The following is a 22,163-nucleotide window of genomic DNA, read 5'->3' as shown; positions in this document are numbered from 1 at the left end:
ATTAGTTCATGCACTGTGTACTAACATGAACTAACAATGAACGGCTGGATTTCTATAAACTAACGTTAACAAAGATGAACTAATACAGTAAGAAATGTATTGCTCATGGTTAGTTCATGTTAGTTAGTACATTAACTAGTGTTAACAAATGAGACCTTATTGTAAAGTGTTACCGTTTTTTTTTTTTAAGGTTCATTAAAATTAATTGATTCACTAAAATAAATCAAATTTAAAACGAATTTAAAAGTCTACATTCAGGATCCAAAAATGTAGTTAACTTTAAAAGCGTTGCTACTTTTAGTTAGTTACTCTCCAACCCTGGAATGTAGCTTGGTCATTCCTGTGGAACGTTCCTGAACTCTGTCTCACTTTAGCTCATTGTTTTCTCATCTATAGGTGATGATATCAGCGGTTCAGGAAGTGGAATGTGTGTCGATGAACAATGTTCCCGTGGTCCGCGTTTAATTGCCCCAAACACGGACAAACCCAAAGTGTACGCCTATCAGCCGGGGATCAAGAAGGTTGTGAATGGAAAAAGCAGCCAGAACCTTCCCTGCGTCAGCCTCTACCTTCTCTCATTGGTCACAGTCCTGCTTAGGCGATAATTGACAGGCATTTCCACCAACTGGGACTGAGTACAGGACAGGGTTAGATTGTGGAGGGGCGGGGTTAGTCACATTGCCAAAACAAACATACAAACATCAACAGAAACCGGCGAATGCATCACTTTTTTTGTCTTGAATAAGAACACCATGGAATAATATTCTTAGATCTGTGTACTTTTTTGTCTCTTATTTGATATATGACACCCCTAGAGCTGGTCTTTTGCTTGTCTTTATGTCTGTGGTGAAAAAGGTCTCTGAGAATGCTTCAATGATATCTATAACAATAGCTATGAAAACCCACCCCAACAAACAAAACATGAAGGTTTTTCCTTATTCAACAAATATTTTAGGTTATATTTATTTATTAATTAAGACCCATGAAGATAAGACGTCTCAAAGCTTGAGGATGTCCTTCAACACTCGATCAAAGCAAATAAAAGAACAGTGTGTTCTCCTTTGTTTTAAAGCTTTCTAATCATGAAAACAAGATTTACTGAGTCTTGTTTTGTGAAGACCAGATGTCTCACTCTTTCTCTCTCTCTCTCTCTCTCTCTCTCTCTCTCGTTTATTGTAATAGTTTCCGCACTCCGCTTCACAAATGGGTTTTGGGGGCCATCCTAAAGAAAGCCCAACATGTATTTACTCTGGATGTAAATAAACGTCTACTAACCACAGTCACATTTTCAGTATATCCTTGAAGACCCTCAACGGCACTAGAGCAATATATGGAATGAAACGTTAATGCACCAGCAATGAGAAAGAGACGGGCACATTTTACGAAACGATGTGCTCTAATCCGTGGGACAGATATATAATGACCGTCATCTCAGAAAGGGATTTTACACGCGGGAAAAGACAAGCCAGAGAATGAAAGACTCGAAACCAGAGGGATGTGGAGGGGTTTCTGGACATTGTTAATTTGATATTGATTCAAACCTCATAGAGATGTGTGTGTTATGTGTGAGTGTACTTCAGAGAAAGTGTTGTAAGAACTCACAATACGAAACTACACGTGTACTCAATACATGCTGCATCCATGTCAGATCAGATTAGTTCAGTGAGTCACATTTTGTATGTGTGTCTCAAATATTTCCCAGCCCCACACCCTGCTATTCATCAGCGGACAAGTTGGATTGTTTATGGCACGCACACAATGTTGATGTGAAAAATGGTGAGCAAACGTTTGCGTAACTTTTACCAATGAAAGTCTGTCGGTTGTAGGCAAGAATCATTCTCTATGCAAGTATGTAAATGCAACTAACATGCCATCATGCATACTAATGTGTGTTTTTGCGTGCGATGTAGCGATAGCACACCTTAGTACTCAAGGGGGTAGCTATAAACATGTTGAGAGTTTGACGTCAACAAGCTTGCTCAGCTAGAATTCACTTCAAACTGTTGCTCCGCCATGATAGTAGATCATCAGTTTGCTTCTCTTACATTATTAAATACATTTCAGTCCTGACAACTCTCGGAGTGGATTATTTCAACCAGCATTTATTGGCACGGGGCATGGAATATACATATGCCTGATACAAGAATTTGTTCAGCTTAGTCAAAATAACAAACAAAAGGACAGGTTGTTGCAAGAAAATGGTAGATCTCTACAGGTGGTGCTGGGGTGGAGGAGGGATAACAGAAGCTTTTAGAATCGCGCAGCATGCCGATCACAGGCTAGGGTACGATATATATGGTTACGTGGATTAGGAAGTACTTCTGATTTGACGATGCCATAGTGTTGGAAGAACCAATCAGTGTTTGCTTATATTCTGAACTATGTATTAAAACTCATTTCAAAAAGCAACGTGAAACTGAGCATATCTAGAAGCATTTGCGTTCTCGTACTTGCATAGAGTTTGAGGCCTAAGAGAGAATGACGCATTTTGACCAAACCAGAGCATATTTTTTCGCGCTCTATTAATAAACTTTGCGTTTGTAGAGGTTACAGGAAGTGACGTAACGGTCCTGAATGAGGATTAAGGTTGCCATTAGCACTGCAGAGAAAATGCTGCAGTTTCAGCCACTATATACAGTGGTGGACGGATCTGACCGGGTCATTAAGATGGAGAACAACACCCCTACTCTTACAATTAGAAATGCTGCACTTTGCATGACGCACACAACCACGTCCGCATGACTACATCATGACCAGGGGTCGATAACAGAGAAATATCCCACAGGCAGTGTTATGGATTGTTTTGTTGATCGAATGCATCAGATGTGGTTGAAGAAAAGGACCCGTGCCATGGCACAATTCACTAAATATCTGTAGAGTGATATGCTTTGAAATCAGTCTCAACTGTCTTTAGCACATTTGTTAAATCTTTGACAGTTAGTGGTCTGACTCCAGGTCAGGAAAACAGTCCCACCTGTAGGTGCAATGGTGTAATGGTGGCACTGCCACTTTCTCCTTACTGATGAATGTTGCTGATATTGTCAAAATGTGCTGAGAAGAAAAAAAAAAAGCATTCTGGTATATAGTTTATTATTTTTGTTAGTTTGTTTTTAAATGAACAATAATGGGGAGTTTGTGTTTAAGGTTGAAAGTAAAACATTTTGAAGAGACTGAAGAAATGATCTGTCCATTGTTGTTGTATGTTCTTTAAAAAGAAAACCCTTGTGTCAATTATATAGATCAAAAGATTTTGAAAACAACTGTCGTGTTTATTTTGTTCACACACTTATAACACACAGACATGAGATGATACCGAAGTGCTTTGATTCTTTCTCTAAAAATATTTTTCTTAAATTGGCCTGATAAAAAAAATAATAATAAAAAAAAATCAAACCATTAAATATAAGTGCAAACCATAACAGCTTTGGTCAGTTTACTGTTCAACTGAGTAAATACCATGGTACTTTCATAAACATTGGGGTCCAAACATCTTGATACCACAAGTGAAGATATTTCTGTTTTACATTTTTTATAATGTATATGAAGGCTATATTATTATAAGAACTGATAAGAATGTAATTGTGTACCTTGAAATGCAATGTAAGTCGCTTTGGATAAAAGCGTCTGCCAAATGCATAAATGTTAATGTATTATCAACCTAATTTAAAGGGATAGTTTACCCAAAAATGAATTACTCACCCTCATGTCGTTCCAAACCCGTAAGACTTGTATTCATCTTCAGAACACAAATGAAGATCTTTTTGGTGACATCTGAGAGATTTCTGTCCCTCCATTGACAGCTACACAACTACCACATTGACGCTTCAAAAAGTTCATAAAGAGATTGTAAAACGAATCCAAATGAATTGATTTTCAGAAGAGACTCGATTGCTTTATATGATGAACAGATTGAATTTAGGCCTTTATTCACATATAAACATTCATCAACTCACATCAGTTGTGGTAAACGGATTGCTCGGACAGCACGTTTGAGCTTCAGCAAGAACCAATGAGGTTCAATCTCGTGTTCTTTCTTTCTTTCTTTCTTTCTTTCTTTCTTTCTTTCTTTCTTTCTTTCTTTCTTTCTTTCTTTCTTTCTTTCTTTCTTTCTTTCTTTCTTTCTTTCTTTCTTTCTTTATTGTATTTATATAGCACAATTCATTGCAACTACAGTTGCACCAATGTGCTTTCCAGAGATAATAAAATATAAAAAAATATATAGACAACACAAAAACAACATATAACAACAACAGAGAATTTTGACTCAACGCCCAGAGGAATTAAAAGCCTGAGTTAATAGATGAGTTTTTAACAATGATTTAAAACTCGAAATATAGTCTGAGCCAATCTGATGTGAACGGGTAACAAATTCCAAAGTTTCGGGAAGCGATCGAGAAGGCTCGGTCACCCCTAAGTTTTAATCTAGATCTTGAAATCGTTAAAAGAGACTGATCGGAAGACCGCAGGGATCTATTTGATGTATAACGTTTCACTAAGGAATCAAGATATGTAGGTGCCAAACCATTTAAGGATTTAAAAACAAACATTAAAAGTTTATATTCTATATTCAAACCATTGGAGTGAGTACAACATTTGAGTAATGTTCTCACACTTTCTTGTACCTGTCAATAGCCTATATAGCGGCCACATTTTGGACTATCTGCAAAGGCGCCAACGCTGTCTGGCTAACTCCTGTGTAGAGAGTATTACAGTAATCGAGTCGTGAAAAGATAAAGGCATGAATAACTTTCTCAAGGTCATTAAAAGAAAGAAAGCTCTTTACCTTGGATAGAAGTCTCAGATTAAAAAAGCAGGATTTAACAACATTATCTATTTGCTTATCAAACACAGCACGTTTGAGCTTCACCAAGAACCAATGAAGTTCATTCTCATGTTACTCAGCACGTTTGAGCTTCAGCAATCAATCAATCCTCAATCCTTTATTTATAGAGCACATTTAAGACACAGCCGAGGTTGACCAAAGTGCTTTACAAAGAATAAAAGACACACGTTTAAGCATGCATTTATAAATACAAACAAAAATAAGTAATCAATAAAAATAAAAATAAAAATCAGAAGGTAGCTATATAGTGTTAAAAGCCAAAGAGAAAAAATAAGTCTTAAGCTGAGTTTTAAAAGTGCAGATAGATGGGGCATGCCTGATAGACAAAGGAAGGCTGTTCCACAGCTTCGTAACATGAGCAAGAACCAATGAGGTTCATTCTCATGTTACTCAGCACGTTTGAGCTTCAGCAAGAACCAATGAGTTTCAATCTCATGTTACGCAGCACGTTTGAGCTTCAGCAAGAACCAATGAGGTTCATTCTCATGTTACTCAGCACGTTTGAGCTTCAGCAAGAACCAATGAGGTTCATTCTCATGTTACTCAGCACGTTTGAGCTTCAGCAAGAACCAATGAGGTTCATTCTCATGTTACTCAGCACGTTTGAGCTTCAGCAAGAACCAATGAGTTTCATTCTCATGTTACTCAGCACGTTTGAGCTTCAGCAAGAACCAATGAGGTTCATTCTCATGTTACTCAGCACGTTTAAGCTTCAGCAAGAACCAATGAGGTTCATTCTCATGTTACTCAGCACGTTTGAGCTTCAGCAAGAACCAATGAGGTTCATTCTCATGTTACTCAGCACGTTTGAGCTTCAGCAAGAACCAATGAGGTTCATTCTCGTGTTACTCAGCACGTTTGAGCTTCAGCAAGAACCAATGAGGTTCATTCTCATGTTACTCAGCACGTTTGAGCTTCAGCAAGAACCAATGAGGTTCATTCTCATGTTACTCAGCACGTTTGAGCTTCAGCAATAACCAATGAGGTTCATTCTTCTCATGTTACTCAGCACGTTTGAGCTTCAGCAAGAACCAATGAGGTTCATTCTCATGTTACTCAGCACGTTTGAGCTTCAGCAAGAACCAATGAGGTTCATTCTCATGTTACTCAGCACGTTTGAGCTTCAGCAAGAACCAATGAGGTTCATTCTCATGTTACTCAGCACGTTTGAGCTTCAGCAAGAACCAATGAGGTTCATTCTCATGTTACTCAGCACGTTTGAGCTTCAGCAAGAACCAATGAGGTTCATTCTCATGTTACTCAGCACGTTTGAGCTTCAGCAAGAACCAATGAGGTTCATTCTCGTGTTACTCAGCACGTTTGAGCTTCAGCAAGAGGTTTGTTCCTGTGCGTCAAGCAGGTTTGGTTGAGCTTCTGTTTATGTTTGGTGATCACTATATGTGAATAAAAGCCTAAATTAAATGTTCATCATATAAACATTGATTATTAAATTGTTTAATTAAGGTTTATACATAGTTTCCATAACAGACTTCAAGATTAAATTTCACCATCTTACTACTGGAGCTTCCAGTTTAAGTACTACTCATTTGCCATACTGTTTTTCACATACTATATAATAGGGAAGGATTCGATTTTTGATTCAGCGCCAGAGTCCAAATTCACTCACTCACTTTTCATTCACTCCCTTAAGTGAACTATATTAGAGGACTAATGTAGGGAATAGTGAATGAGGGTATAGTGGGCAATTTCGGACACAGCCAAAGTCTAAAGATTAGCATGACACTAGCAGCGGACATACTAAAAACAGGTCCAGAGAATTGTAAATGAGTGTAGATGAGTGGAGGGGAGCGACAGAGATTCTTTGCAGAAATCACTCTGCTGTGGATCCACTCCGGGATTTCATGCTCACATCTTTCTGGTGAGGAAAAAAAGCTTCCAATAAGTTGTGATGTCATGTAGCTGTCTATAAATGTATTGTATGCATCCTGTGGATGTCATGCTATGAAGAACATACTATGAACAGTCCTGACTGAAATTTGAGACTTAACCACCCCATTCTGAACATTTAATTATAATATTATTTAGTCTATTCAATACACTAAGAGGTGTGAGAACCAATTAGACTGACACTGTTTTCCCTCTTTTAAGGTTGAAAGCCATAAACTAACGCACATCAACCTTTTTCGGATGCTTTCATCTCAGCTATGAGGGTCTGTTCCAATGTTTTCTTTCCTCTCACCTTCTTGTCTCCTGGGTAGAGCCCATCTGTGCCCTCTACACAACTTATGATATCATCAGCCCTTTCCTGTCTAATTGTGCCAATCTGTCCATGCCAGTGAATCCGCTCAGGGATCAGTATCAGTGTCTCATTGATTATTCTGCCTAATCTCATTTGTTCTACATCTCTCTCGCTCTCTTTCTCTCTCTCTCTCTCTCTCTCTCTCTCTATCTCTGTCTCTCTCAACATGTTTGGCTCATGCTGTTTTTCTCTTTCCCTGCTGATCAGGTGTGTCTGTGTTAATTTCACCCAATTGTGGAGGTTGATTACTGAAACAGACATCATTTATATTGTGAGCTCCTCTCTGTAGAGAGAGAGAAAATCGCATCTCTCATTCTGGAGCTAAAATAGCATCTTATCCCATCCAAAAACACATGCACACACCCCACACTCGGTACAGCAGATGGGCAATTTCTACATTAAGAAACAGGGTTTAATATTCACTCATTTTGTTTCCATTAAACACAGCCTGGACCAAATTAAACTGGCAAATACTCAAACAGTGGCTGAATATAGAAAATTACATTTATTATTTATTATTACTTTTTAATTACTTCCTATTTTTATAAATGTATAAGTTATGCAAGTTATATGCAACGTTTTATTTCCATTATCATTTATGTTTGATTGATTGTCTTATTGTATTAAGTGATTCATTTTGTTTTCTTGGTTTAGATGTAAAAGTCCTTTTCACCTCAACATTAACAGCATTATTAACCTAAAAAAATCACACTTGACATCTAGAATGATGCCAGATATACGTACTGTACTTCACTTCTTTCTTATACGAGATCTCACATTCTCAATTCTCTTCAATTAACCATTGTTATTCATTTTTTAACAAATATCTTTGTCCAACTTTTATTGTCCTCTTGCATCACATGCCATGGTAATGGATTTGGACACTACCATAATATTCTTTCAATCAGTACCATAGCATATGAATGATAATCGTACAGTATTAAGCTTTATGTCAAAATAAAATATTACCCGTCTGATTCCATCACAGTAATGCTCAAACTTTCTCCATCACTCTCCAGAGAACTATATGCTTGCTTCATGGTTTAAACCTGACGTTCCACACCCCACATGGAGGCCTGCAGCCCAGCTTCAGATTGGTCTGTTTGAAGCTTATCTCTTTTATGTGACATAAAGGCCCTGCAGCACGTCTCTCACTTTGATGAAATCTGGTCAGCATGCGACGCGCATCCTCTTTGTCCTGTGTGCTCAGAACACCCCGCATCCGCTTCCGCTGTCTTCACCCAACAGATTGATACCAGGCAGATTCCCCATAAAACAAAAGCTTCAATGCGACAACGTGTCAGCCTATGTATTTATTTTTCAAAGCAATGATGGCTGTAGGAAGATCTGAAGCGTATCTCTTCCCACCTCCAGATGGATGATGGTTAATAGTGTGACAATGTGACCGACGTCCAACGTCAACAGCACTGTATTCCACATCTGAGATTCCTCTCGTGTTTGTGGAGCCACCGGGTAGAAATAAAATGGCATACGGTTCTTATTTGGGTTCTTAAGAGCGAGTCCAAAACGTTATTTTATTGTATTTGTGGTTCATGTCTTTCAGACATTCTTCTGTCTCCATTAAACATTCCTTTCTCGCTAGACTAAATTGACCATTGCTGTTATTTATCCGCATCAGCGAGCTCTTCACTGATTCATTGCGTTCCACATTAAGAGTGCCTTGACCCTGCTGACAGAATGAAAATCCCTCAAAAAAATGTGTGCAGTGTCTTCAGGAACACTGTGAAATACAAGTTTCTTGCTTACTTTGACTGTTCCACCTTCCAGTGATGTGTCACAGAGACAAAGTGAGTGGTGCTTGTGTTTCCCACAATGCTATAGTAGTGTTTTGTATAGTTAGCAGGTCTTTGCTGTTGCTAAGGTAAGTGTTTTTAGCATGTTTTTATTTGGGTAGTCACTCAAGTCTAAAGAGTCTATCCTCAATTATGTATGCTATTCTGGTCCATATGCCTTCTTCAATGTAAATCTATGGGTTTTCGCTAGACAAATCTCAGATAATTTAGCACCACCTCAACAAGCCGATCTTTAGGTATAATGCTCGTAGCACAAATATTCATGGCAAGCAATATGCTAAAGTTTAATACTTAGGCAATCCTAATAATCAGTGTTGAATGATTTGAACAAACCTCAAACCAAACGAAATTGTCGATTGCACAATTTGCAGTCTTTGCCATTTGTTTGTATATCTTTATAAATTGAGCAGTTTACACAATGGATGAAATATTATAGATATAAAAACTACAGATTTGCAGACAGGCAAATTCAAGTCGATCATTTGCCGCCACCTACTGGCGAAATATGTCATTTGAAATCTCCACTGAACGAATCTGTAAATTAATCTTTTTGTTGAACAGTTTCAAACGTCTCGGGCCACTGGGATGAAACCCAGAAAACCCCAAAAGTGAGCAATTCTACTTGCATTTTTTAATACTACTAGGCTAACTCAATCTAGAAGTTTGGTTGCTAAAATTTACTAAAGACATTTATTAATCCTAATTTGTTTCTGATAGTATTTCCAATTACCCACGTAGGCCTACAGTTTGTTCTTAAATGTCTCATACTGCCAGCTATTCCTTTATACATCTCTCTCAGCAGGACTTTCCATGACTTGTTGCATTGTATTCATAATAAAATCATGTTTAAAGAAGAGTTCAGCTGGTTTTGATCACAGTAACATCTGATGAATTTCAAGCACCAAAGCTGACTGTTTACAATGAGCTTACGTATGACAATAAAATACATGTGTGGCAAACAACTGGAACATTTTAGTAATTATTTTGCAATCTTTTATGCCATATAACTCTGACTGTGAGAACAAAAAGGTCAAAGATCTGTCTTTTTTGTTAATTACAATAAAATGAAATGCTGCTGTTAATTAGGCTATATGTTGTTGATTTTCTAGAAACAAATGCAGATTTGAAGCTATTAAATATTCTGATGGAAATGTTTCATTTTTAGCCAAGCCTTTGCTGCCATCTCATGGTTGTTTATAAGGAATTTTCTGGGTTCTGTATCTAAGGTCTGTTGACAGTCTCTATGGCGTTCTGTTCATTGCCACAAAATTAATAATAATAAAAATGATAGACCTCCATTAGTCTAAATTATTTACTGTGGTACTTCATAGTGCTGTCCTTCCAAGGAGCATTCTGGTTTACATATGATTTGAGAACGATCAATAGTAGCCTATTAAAGTGCCTGTTAGAAAACAAGTTTATGGTACGGCTTTTGTTGTTTTGAGATCACTTTACCACTCTCTCCCACAGTTTTCTCAGAACCGAGCCTCTCCTGGCTTTAAAATCCCACTCTTAAAGACATCTGGAGGAGAATATACCCGAAATAATAGAGAGAAAGCTGGACAAGGAGAGAGAGTCTGAACTTCTCAGATAATTGCCAGGTTGGCCTACATACCTGCTCACTTGCTTGGTCGGTCTGCTACTGGGTCAGTTCACACAAAGATAATCAATTCCACTGGCTCTGATGGAGTGGGGCAGGTTATAGTCTAGTATATATTTTAACACCAGACAGAAAAGCCTGAAGCCTGTTTTTTTTTTTTTTTTTTTTCTGTGGCCAATATAGGTTACACAGAGAAACACAAAGGTCTCAATGTTGCAGTGACCAGCTTTTTAATAGTTTTAAAAAGACTGAGTTAAACATCACATGCAAATCAATCTCTATCATACAGAGTATGCTTTGTCTTTGTCCTTCTACATCATTTCAGACCAGATCAGTTAACTGATTCATTCAAAAGATTAAGCCCATAAGAAACATTTACTCATCTTTACTCCTGTGAACAAGCCGTGCAGACATGCCATGGATGTCAATATTTTCAGTAATGTATAATCTGTTTCTAAAACAAATCTGTATGTCTTCAGAAGACTTGGAATATAGTGCACGAGTCATAGGGACTACTTTTATGTTGCTTGAAAGATTGATCCGTTTGTGTTCTTAAGAAGAAACAAAGTACATTTTTGGAATTCAAACATTAAAGAAATAAATTTTCAGATATGGAAGCTTTAGCGTAAGTTCTGCCAGGAAGACTCAATTGTTACGTCACTTATTACTTTCTCATCTAGCCAATCGTGTTGTAGTATAAAAGATCGGTACCAGAGAATGTCTAATAAGGGGAGAAGTTTCACTCTCAGTAAACTTCCGGCTTCTGAACTGGTTTCAGTTCCACTCTGGTTCCATATGAGGGCGCTCACAGGACGAGTGCAGAATGAATGGAGGTCAATGGGCGATGGGCGATCGCCCCCAGTGGAACTCTGGTGGAACTACAACCAAAATTCGGTACAATAGGACTTAATAGGGAGTGGGCAGGCTCTCCGTAGACAGGCTCTGTCGGTACTTAGACATGTCTGAGTTTACAGATGCTGACGCCAACATTCCCCTCCATCCTCCCCACCACCACCAGGACCCAGATAGCAACATTGTTTCGGCCCAGATCCGGCCCACATCTGGCACTTGTGGAATGCTGATCTGGCCCACATGTAGCGTGGAATGACGGCCCTTGGGTGGCCCACTCTTGTTTGCCAGATCTGGGCCACAAGCAGGCCATAGCAATGCCACATGTCAGCCAAGAGCAAAGAAATAAACCAGAACTGGACCTTATCTAGTAGTTTATTTCTTCGGTCATTATGAACATTTAAATCTTTGGTCACATGTAATTCAAAGATCCTGTACATAATACAATAAAAAAAAAAAAAGTACATTAGAAAGATAAATACAAAATGTGTACATTAGGAATTTAAATGCTAAATTATGCCTGACCGAAGGGGTTTAGGCTGAAGTCAAGACTTATTTTGCCTAACCCCTTTTACAACTGAGACACTATATCCAAAGATGACACAATTATACAGTTTCTCTTATTCCAGCGATGGTAACATATAAGCACAGAACTTAAACTTCAACAATCAAGATTATATTATACATCCACTTTCAACTACTTTTCTAATGTACTTCATTCAAGTGTTCTATACTTTTCCATAATATTTAACTTATACATTTTCTTAAATGCATTAATAGTTTTTGAGCGCTTAAGTTGAATAAGAAGACTGTTCCATAGATCAACTCCTTTAACTGATAAACACCTCCTCTTAGTATTACTCTTCGCCATGGGTTTTTGTAACAGATCAGTACCTCTGAGGCTGTATCTAGATTCTCTAGTTTGAAACATCTCTTGTAGACAGTGAGGAAGCATGAACTTATGGGCCTTGTACATCACAACTGCTGTGTAAACATCAACAAGATCATGACATTTTTTTATATTTTGTCTAATAAAAAGTGGATTTGTTGGGGCAAGGTATTCTGCATAGCTAATCACTCTAATTGCTTTCTTCTGCAATAAGAAAATGGGTTGTATATTAGTTTTATAGGTATTCCCCCATATTTCCACACAATAGCTAAGGTATGGAAGGATGAGGCAGTTGTACAGTATATATAATGCGTTTTGATTCACAAAGGTTTTTATTTTACACAGTATAGCAATACGTTTTGAAATTTTAGTCTTTAGTATATTTATATACGCTTTCCAATTTAACTTATCATCGATATTGATTCCCAAAAACTTTATTACATACACCCTTTCAATTTCTACCTCCCCAATTTTGAGTCGACATAGTTTGTTTACTACCTTGTTTCCAAATACAATATATTTAGTTTTATGCAGATTTATGGAAAGTTTATTTACTTCAAACCATTTTTTGAGTATCTTAAGTTCGGTTTCTACTGAATTCAAAAGCAGCTCAAGATCTTTTCCCGAACCGTACAAACTGGTATCATCAGCAAATAGGATACATTGCAATTTGTTAAGGACTTCACTAATTTCATTAATGTACATAATAAATAGTTTAGGTCCCAAAACGGAGCCCTGAGGAACACCATGGGTTATTTTTGCCTCCATTGAACTGATACCATTAATGTGTACATACTGATTTCGGTCACTTAGATAACTTTCTAACCAAGCATGTGCTAAGCCCCTGACACCATACCTTTCTAATTTACTTAAAAGCAATGAATGGTCTATAGTGTCAAAGGCCTTGCTAAGGTCAATAAAGACACCAACAGCATACTCACTGTTCTCAATAGATGTTGATATCTGTTCTACTAGTTCAGTGACTGCCATTGAAGTGGACCTTTTGGATCTAAAACCGTACTGAGGTTCACTTAACAGGTTATGCTTGTCTATAAAGCTATCAAGTCGTTTCACAAATAGCTTTTCCAATATTTTTGAAAACTGCGAGAGTATTGCAATTGGCCTGTAATTGGTAAACTGTTGCTTATCTCCACTTTTAAAAATAGGTATTACTTTGACAGTTTCCATTTTACTCATTTTACAAACACAAACCTCAATAATCAGCACGTGAATCTCAATAATGGTGACATGCTTCATGCTGCAATGCATTCTGGGAGCCACTGATGAGTTTTGTATGATGCACCCAGAATGCATTGCAGCATGAAGCATGTCACCATTATTGAGATTCACGTGCTGATGATTATTGAGGTTTGTGTTTGTCTTGATGAAGGTGTTTGAAACTTATGAGTACAGTTTGTTTTCATATATTAAAAATGACAGTTATTCTGGTAAAAATACTAAAGGGTACTGTAGAAAACCTAAGAAATTAGAACTGAATAAACTTATTTTTATTATCAATATGCTTAATCACATTTTATCTTGCTATAACAAATACTTACAGTAGCAAGAGAACAACTATCATCAAATAGTCAAGGTCAAAGAGCCCATCTAAAGCAAACACTGACCTCCACAATGGTGACCAAACGAAACTATTACTTTCAAACAAACTTCAACATCTAAACCTCTTTTAAGAGGATCAGTCCTGTGTCTGCTGGGAAACTTCCCACTAAAACTTTATAAGAATGTTAGGAGATAATGGTCTATCAATGTTATCACTAAACATGTTTACAATGTTTTAGAGAGTGATCACTGTGAGATCAAAGTGTTGACTGGGAAAGCATAGTCTTCAGACTGATAAAGAAATATGGTTTAATATTGCAATAAATCAAACTTAAACAATGCTTAATCCACTTACAGAAGAAATTGAATTTAAATGTTATTGTGTTATGCATATTTGGCCATCCAGGAGTATTCCATTGATGAAAAGGACTCAAGAATAGAGGGAAATTAGGCTGGATTAGCTCAACAAAACTGAACCTGTTTAACAAAATAATAACAAATGACTCATTAATTTGTATTGTCATGCTGTGTTAATACAACTGTGTTCATGTTTATCAAATCATACCCATCCTCCTGTTTGGTCGATCCAGCTCAGTAATTTGTCCCTGATGTAATCCAGTATCCAAGACACAAATCGTAAAACAGAATTAAATAAACTGGCAAGCCTCTATCCATGCAAAGACAAACAAACAAAATCAAACACATTTGAGTGACATCTGACCACAAAGTTTACTTGTCACAGAGCATTAATATTTTAAGTTTGACCATTAAAATAGAAATGTCATTGACTCAGATTGGTAAGATAAGAAAAGCACTACTTACCTTTACAACTGCATTTACAACGACCCAGAACAGAGTAACAATTTTCCCCCAGGTAATGCCACTTTCAAACACTCTATCTGCAAGTTTCCGAAAAGTCTCTCTATTCGCCACACGTGCAAACCTTTCAGTAAGCCTGAAATGAAACAAGTATGACTGATAAAACCTTGTTTTTCATTTAGGCTATCACATTATTTAAAGTCATTGAAGCAGTGTGTGCAGTGGCGTAGGCAGAATTTTAGTTTTGGTTGGGCTTGGGCAAAAGTGAACGGGCACTTTTATGTAAACTAATGGATGGACTCAATATTCAGGTCATTTCAATCTTCTTTGACCCTATTGAAAAATTAACCATAAAGCACATTAAAACCCGTTAGTTTTTGGCTCCCATTTGGTTATTTTATTGAGAATTTTTTAAGAAAATAAGGTTCTAGGAACGTTTATTTTATTTTTTCAGCCATAAAATAACATTCCCAGAGCGTTGCAAGGTGTTTATTTTTTTATGTAATGACCAACACCAGTGGTCCTCAACTCTGGCCCGTGAGATCCACTTTCCTTCATCTCTAACCCTAATCAAATACACCTGAACAAGCTAATCAAGGTCTTCAGGTCAAGCTAGAAAGCTACAGGGAGGTAAGTTTGATCAAGGTTGGATCAAACTCTGCAGGCTCAAGGCCAGCCCACATGGAAAAAAAAAACTATAGTAAACTATAGTAAATTGTATTATATTATATATTTACTACACTTTGTTACAGAATACTACAGGCAGCATAGGCTACAGTAGTATAAACTTAGTGAACTGTAATATATACTTGTATACTTTAGTTTTGGCTGCAGTCAACTTTAGTTTATTGCTCAAAAAATTATTCTAGATGTTTGCTCAGTTTATTTAAATAAAATAAGCTGAAACAACACAAATCTTTAGTTTTTCTACTTAATTGTCATTTGCACCAAATTTTATTACGTTAAATGAAATGAAATTTGTAAAATGTTAAGTTAACTGAAACTGGGCAGTGGATTTCTAGCTCCCAGCATGCTTTGCATAGGGACAGATCAGGAGAGTAAATGTTGAAATTAAGTGCTGTTTAATGCGTTTTTTAGTAAAGTGAAAGACCTGTTAAAAGTTCAAGACCTGTCAAAATATTTGACATTTAAAAGAGTTTTTTTTATTTCGATTTTTGAGGTTACCATTATGCTGAAGTGTAGACCTTGTGGTTAAGATGTGGGTGGCTACAACAAATAAAAGTATATTGTTCTCAATGATCTGTAACTATACTAAAATCAGTGAGTCACATTTAGTATTGGATTTAAAACACTCTAGTGTCTTTACAGAAATAATAAAAAATAAAAAAACGTTTCAAAATCACAAGATACCTTTAGAATTAATTTAAGTTACTTTCATTTATATAGTACATTTTACAATAGATGGTTTCAAAACAGCTTTACAGTGTTAACAGGAAAATAATGCAACACATATTGTTTTGACTGTTCAGCAGCTAGAGGAAAGTTATTGTCCAGCTTAAGTAAGTTTTCAATTGATTAATTTCTATTGAAAAAAGTTATTAACTTAACATACAACCATTTACTATAAATGAATAGTGTTTTCTCATGTGGGAGAGTTGAGAGCCCCTGCAGAACCCTGAAATTCGTTTAATACAGAGTTTACTAAAATACACTAATTAGATAAATCTAAATATTTATTTTACAAAATATATTTGTATTATCATTTTTTAAACACGGAAAATCACTCAAATTTTACCAGCGCAGGCTCTTCCCTGTTCCCAAATCATAGACAATTTTCAGTTTTGCAAGTGCTCACAAATCTGTGTTTTTATAACCCCTTTTCACGTTATATATGATCAAACACACCGTTTGTATCGCGGGTTCTTATCGATAGATTCGCCGACTTCACAGATGGCTTCGGATACATCATCCAGTAACTGGTCTTCTTCATCACTCTTCAGTTCCTCCAGTTCAAGAGACCATGCACTTCCAGTTCCAGCTTTCTGTGCTTGCCCATTGATCAATCTGAGAAAATGAAAGCGTCCTTCATTTCAGTAATAAACATCGCAAATAATGGCGATTTGATTCTTTATCGTAGACCATAAAAAGAAAAAAAGGAATCAAAAATTAATTAACATTGAAATATGACAGCCAGAGAAATCTGTAGGTTGTGAATTGACATTGTTATGAAAAATAATATATGTAATTATTTAAAAGTTATATTAATATTGATATACTTTTATGTAGTATTTATAAAGTTTTTAATTAGTTCTCACAAGAAACAAGCAATAAATAAAAAAATAAAAAAATATACAATTTATAGAAATATGAAAATAAAACTTAGGCCTACCTCCTGATCAGTTGGTTTGAAAACTGCTGTTCTATATACAAAAGTAATTGTCACTATACTGGGTTTCATGATAACTAACGTAAAGAATGCAATGACATGTTTCGTAAGTTCTGAATAGCCTACCGGATTCCATGAGCCCTTTTTTCGCTAGGCAAACCTTCTTTATCCTACGATTTTTGATAACCTGTTTCACAAAGCACAACAAAATAAAGGTCACACGCATTTACGTGCGTATAAATAAATTATTGTATGAATTAACGAAAACAGATGAAGTCATATTGCCTTTCGTTCCACGTCTTCACTGCTGGCGTCGAACAACTTTGAGCAGAAGTGAAACAAGCAAGTGCTTATAACGTGACTGTTTGCTTATCTCCTTATATAGTCATCTTCACACTGCTTCATGCAGTTTAATCTGGCAAACACAGCTATTATTGTCAACACAACATTTATTTATTTTTTACAGTTTACACTACATGTTTTTTTTTTTTTTTTTTACTTATCTCAGTTAGGCTATTTTATGTAACTTGTTTAAAGAGGTAATTCATTGCACTATCACAGCTAATAAAACATTTAGTTCATCTTATTCCTCTACTTTATTACTTAGCCATCAAGAATCAGTGTATGACTCTCAACAATGGTGACAATCAATGAAATGCTTCATGCTGCAGTGCATGCTGGGTACCACCAATCAAAACTCACCCATATCTCCCAGCATGCTTTGTGGCATTAATAAATTATGCAACTGGATTTTTTGTAGCTTGTTTTATGCTCAGAGTTGATCTGATTATCTGGATATTGTGTTTGATTGTCACCATTGTTGAGATTCATATGCTGTGTCTTGATGTATGTGTGCGTCTAAATAATGCCATAGATGAAAGGTTTTTGTGCACTAAATAGTTTTTAAAAACCAAGTATACTTTTTGATAAACAACACTGCTAGATGTAGAATCAAATGACTTCTATTATGAATAAAACAATATTAAAACCATAAGTCCATATAATCAAAGCATTAGACACTGAATAAGATCAGGGATTCATGCAATTACATGATGATATCGTCGTCGTCATCATCAATAATCAGCCAACATCACCTGATCTCATGGCTTTTTTAGCTACATCAATTGTACTTTATAAACACACAATTTTAGCAGCCAGAGAATATTTTATATTAAGGAGTCAAGGGTCAAGAGCACAACTAAAGCATACGCTAACCACCGTCATGGTGACTTTAAAATATAAAATATGATTTCTTTAAACCGGAAATTAAATAAAGTAAATCTGGATAGTTTTAAGTGAAGCTGGTTATAAGTGTACGGCCATGCATTTCTCCTTTTTGTTTGGTGTATTCCAACCAAAATTCAACGACTGCCCAACGTTGGAGCTTGACATCAAACAAACATTGGATTTAGACATCAACCCGACTTTCATTTTCAACCAAAATCCAACGTCTGACCGACATTGTAGTCTATATCCTGTGCCTGCTCTATTTGACGTCAGGATGTCATGATGTTGATGTCATTTTAATGCTATTTTGATATCCTTCAATATCAAGCTTCAATATCAGATTAAATGTACCTTTTATAGTACATGCAAGTATAGTGTCTTCTGTCATTTTAAACGTGAACTAAATGTAAATATGCTAGGATTTAAAGGAGCTGTATGTAAGAAATGTATTTTAATTAATCATAAAATGGCCCTGATATGTCACTAGACATTAAGAAATCATGTTCATTTCAAATACTTATATCACTGACAACAGTAGTCCGGCCAGGATAATGTCATTTAAAAAGTGAAGTTGCAGCCCTCAACTGATGTTGATGTTGTCATCTTGTGTTTTGGCCTGAAGCTCCACCCTCCACCTATCTACCAATCACGAAGTCAGTAGTGTTTCGCCATCGGGGTTGCCAGCTCTGCTCTAGTTACCACAGCCACACACAGCCTACGTTCCTGCTGGATCCTGCAGCCTATCTGGCAACCTCGAGTCAGGGGGAGGGGGAGGGGGAGGGGGAGGGGATACACCGCTCTACAGTAATTTGAAAGTGATTGCAGTACCAGTATTGGCCACAATCTTACATACGGCTCCTTTAAATAAATAAAAACACACATGCAAAATACGATGGCCCCTGTCCATTCCTCCCCGGGTCGGCTGCGCCCCTGCCTTCGTCTTCAGGCGGGAAATGCAGATTCAGATTGCTTGCTGGGCCGTTCATAAATTTATGCTTTGTAACTCATTTTGCCTCCCTAGTCTTTCTGGTAGAACTAGTGTGCAAGTGCTTTTATAGTTTCAGCGCCTGAAATTCACATCCTGTCCACTGGTAGGCAGTACAGCACATGACTTTTGATGAACAACAGAAAACAATTAGAGCTTAAGAGACTCTACTACACTAACAAAAACATACTGTGTACTACGTTTATTTAGGAATATCATGGCATGTTTTGAGGTATATGTAAATAAGGTACATGCACTAGCGTTCAAAAGTTTGGGGTCCCAAAGGTTTTTTTAATGTTAATTCTATAATGCTCACCGAGGCTACAATTGTTTGACCAAAAATAGTCAAAACAAAAGTATTGTGAAATATGATTAAAATATGACCTGTTTCCTATTTTAATATATTTTAAATTGTAATTCATTCCTGTGATGACAAAGCTGCATTTTCAGCATTATTACTTCAGTCTTTTGTGTGATCCTTCAGAAATCATTCTAATATGCTGAATTTTTTTTTAAAACCATGATACATTTTGAATTTTGATTTTGATGAACAGAAATTCCAAAAGAAATGGAAAACTTTTGTAACATTATAAATGTCTCTTATACTGTCACTTTTTATCAATTGCTGGATTACGTTTTATTTTATATTTATTTGTATATGAAAGTATTATCGGTATGATACCATTAAAGTACTTTTTTTTAAAGAATGCATAAATCCTGAGAGGCTCGCTCAACCTGAGTTCAGCTAATTCAGACGAGGAAATGTCATATTATTAGATACAAATTCCAAATTCAATTATATGTGAGGCTGTTTGAGGGCACAGTACCAGGGGGACACAATTACAATTTCCATAGAAGAAAAGATGTGAGTAAGAATCCTGATGTAATTCTCAGCAATCATGGAGAACTTCCTGAGCTTCCAGACCGTTTTAGCCAGGCTGAAGCTGAAGTGTGTGTGTGTGTGTGTGTGTGTGTGTGTGTGTGTGTGTGTGTGTGTGTGTGTGTGTGTGTGTGTGTGTGTGTGTGTGTGTGTGTGTGTGTGTGTGTGTGTGTGTGAGTGTCTGCAGGTAATAAACAGTGCTGAGGCCAGCTGAGCAAAGTTGAAACTTAATCTGAAATAAATAAAGAAATAAAAAACAAGCCCTGGTGGCTTCCCTTAAGCCACATTTTATTTCATACACTACATCCCAAGATGCTGCCCAAGTGTAAACAAACTGACAGATCATTACCATACTGCTGATACAGGTTCAGTTTTTTCAAGGGGTTATGACTCCCTAAAACTACATTTCAACTAAAAACTTTCTCCTCGCTTTGACTCTATCAGTAGAAGTTCTCGAGGAAGAGCTACTAGAAAGCATCAAGGACAACATTCTCCACTTTACGTTATGCACAGTGGAGACAGCTTTAGCAGTCTTATTATCATAGTTACTGAAGAGTAGAGCCTATTTCCACTGCAGTTTGAAAATGGCTAGCCATTATGGAAGATAATCTGTGCTTTATTGTAATAAAGTCATTTCAAAGGAACATTGTTAAAAACACTCATAAAGTGGTTTTTCATTAGCAACCTGCAGAAATTGTTTTGAAATGAAGCATTACTTAATTTTTTATGACGCTTAAATCTTCACTGAAAACCAGTCCACAGGGATTTACAGAGAATAAACTGCTAGAATGAAAACATTCAGTCTAAACTGGGCAGAAATTGTTAGTCACATTTTAGGTTAATGTTTTAACTCTTGGGGTTGCGATCAGTTAGTTAATTGAGATATGTTTTCACACACACACACACACACACACACACACACACACACACACACACACACACACACACACACACACACACACACACACACACACACACACACACACACACACACACACACACACACTTAGAAATATACATATAACAAGATGTTTCTCAAATATCTCTCTCTCTCTCTCTCTCTCTCTCTCTCTCTCTGTGTGTGTGTGTGTGTGTGTGTGTGTGTGTGTGTGTGTGTGTGTGTGTGTGTGTGTGTGTGTGTGTGTAAAAAAGGATTACTTTCAACCCTCATTCTGACCATCTGTCTTAAATGATCTGTTTTTAAGGAGCGGCTCCTTTTAAGGGGACATATCATGAAAATCTGACTTTTTCTGTTTTACTGTAACTGCTATAATTGGGTCCCCTGTGCATCTACAACCCTGAAAACGTGAAAAGTGACAACCCAGTAACTTTGTTTTGGTAAGCCTTTCTCTGCAAACATGTCAAAAATTAAGCCGATCTGATTTCGCTCCCCTTCTGACGTAGGAAGGGGATAGTATTATAATATTACCGCCCCTTAATCTGGACGTTTACACCCACGGCGCCGCCATTTGGTTTCCGCAAGCGACAACAGTGTAACCAGTTCAAATGCAATAGCAAAAGTTCGAGTAAAGCATGCAAACTGTTCTGTCGTTGGCTGCACAGACGAGCATAGAACACTATTTGACAAAAAAAAATGTCACAGCTATCTTATAAAGACCTCGGGGAACTGTCAACTTGTGTGAAAGTTAAACATGACAGTCAGTAGTACATGCAAGTCGATGAGATTAATCAACTCCACCACAACTACATCTGTGTATCCATAACCATTCAGAAACGTACAGGTATTTGAACCTCTTCCTGAGTCTCTCTGTAAGGCTGCACTCCGCTACGGGTTATTTCTGAGATTTGACTGAAATTCACGTTAGTTATTGCTGGAGTATCCGAAGCTCGTGTAAAGGATCGGCTCTCTTCTGAACGGAGGCGGGGAGCAGCAGCTCATTTGCATTTAAAGGGACACACACAAAAATGGTGCGATTTTGGTCACACCCAAAAAGGGGCAACTTTGACAAGGCTATAATAAATGATCTGGGGGGTATTTTGAGCTGAAATTTCACAGACACATTCTGGGGACACCATAGATTTATAATACATCTTGTGAAAAGGGGCATAATGTCACCTTTAAGGCTTGT

At 36.9% G+C, this 22,163-nt stretch overlaps 2 protein-coding genes across 2 annotated transcripts in view; one reads left to right on the top strand and one right to left on the bottom strand.

The window, feature by feature from the left end:
- Positions 1-3,260, top strand: part of gpc1b (glypican 1b) — a 90,463-nt gene extending 87,203 nt beyond the window's left edge. The window contains exon 9 of the mRNA XM_082173576.1: positions 397-3,260. Coding sequence (XP_082029702.1) covers positions 397-605 — 209 coding nt within the window. The 3' untranslated portion in view covers positions 606-3,260. The remainder of the gene's footprint in view (positions 1-396) is intronic.
- Positions 3,261-14,112: 10,852 nt separating this feature from the next.
- LOC309500734 (apoptosis regulator BAX-like) lies at positions 14,113-17,338 on the bottom strand. Its single transcript, XM_082172446.1, has 7 exons — positions 17,267-17,338; positions 17,108-17,168; positions 16,985-17,015; positions 16,501-16,659; positions 14,638-14,770; positions 14,381-14,482; positions 14,113-14,292 (listed from the first exon to the last, which is right to left on the bottom strand). Exons 2-7 carry the CDS (start codon positions 17,115-17,117, stop codon positions 14,278-14,280), a joined length of 450 nt encoding a protein of 149 aa, XP_082028572.1. The 5' UTR covers positions 17,118-17,168; positions 17,267-17,338; the 3' UTR covers positions 14,113-14,277.
- Positions 17,339-22,163: the final 4,825 nt, after the last annotated feature.

The sequence above is a fragment of the Leuciscus leuciscus genome, assembly GCF_965113295.1.
Source record: "Leuciscus leuciscus genome assembly, chromosome: 6".
Taxonomy (NCBI): Eukaryota; Metazoa; Chordata; class Actinopteri; order Cypriniformes; family Leuciscidae; genus Leuciscus; species Leuciscus leuciscus.
Note: the sequence above shows the minus strand (reverse complement) of the source record. Positions and strands in the feature narration are given on the sequence as shown.

What these genes read in the sequence shown, in the direction of transcription:
- LOC309500734 (XM_082172446.1), bottom strand. An exon ending in TCAAACCAACTGATCAGGAG is followed by an intron (nt 16,660 to 16,984) that starts GTAGGCCTAAGT and finishes TCATTTTCTCAG; the next exon opens with ATTGATCAATGGGCAAGCAC. An exon ending in TTGTAAATGCAGTTGTAAAG is followed by an intron (nt 14,483 to 14,637) that starts GTAAGTAGTGCT and finishes TTGCATGGATAG; the next exon opens with AGGCTTGCCAGTTTATTTAA.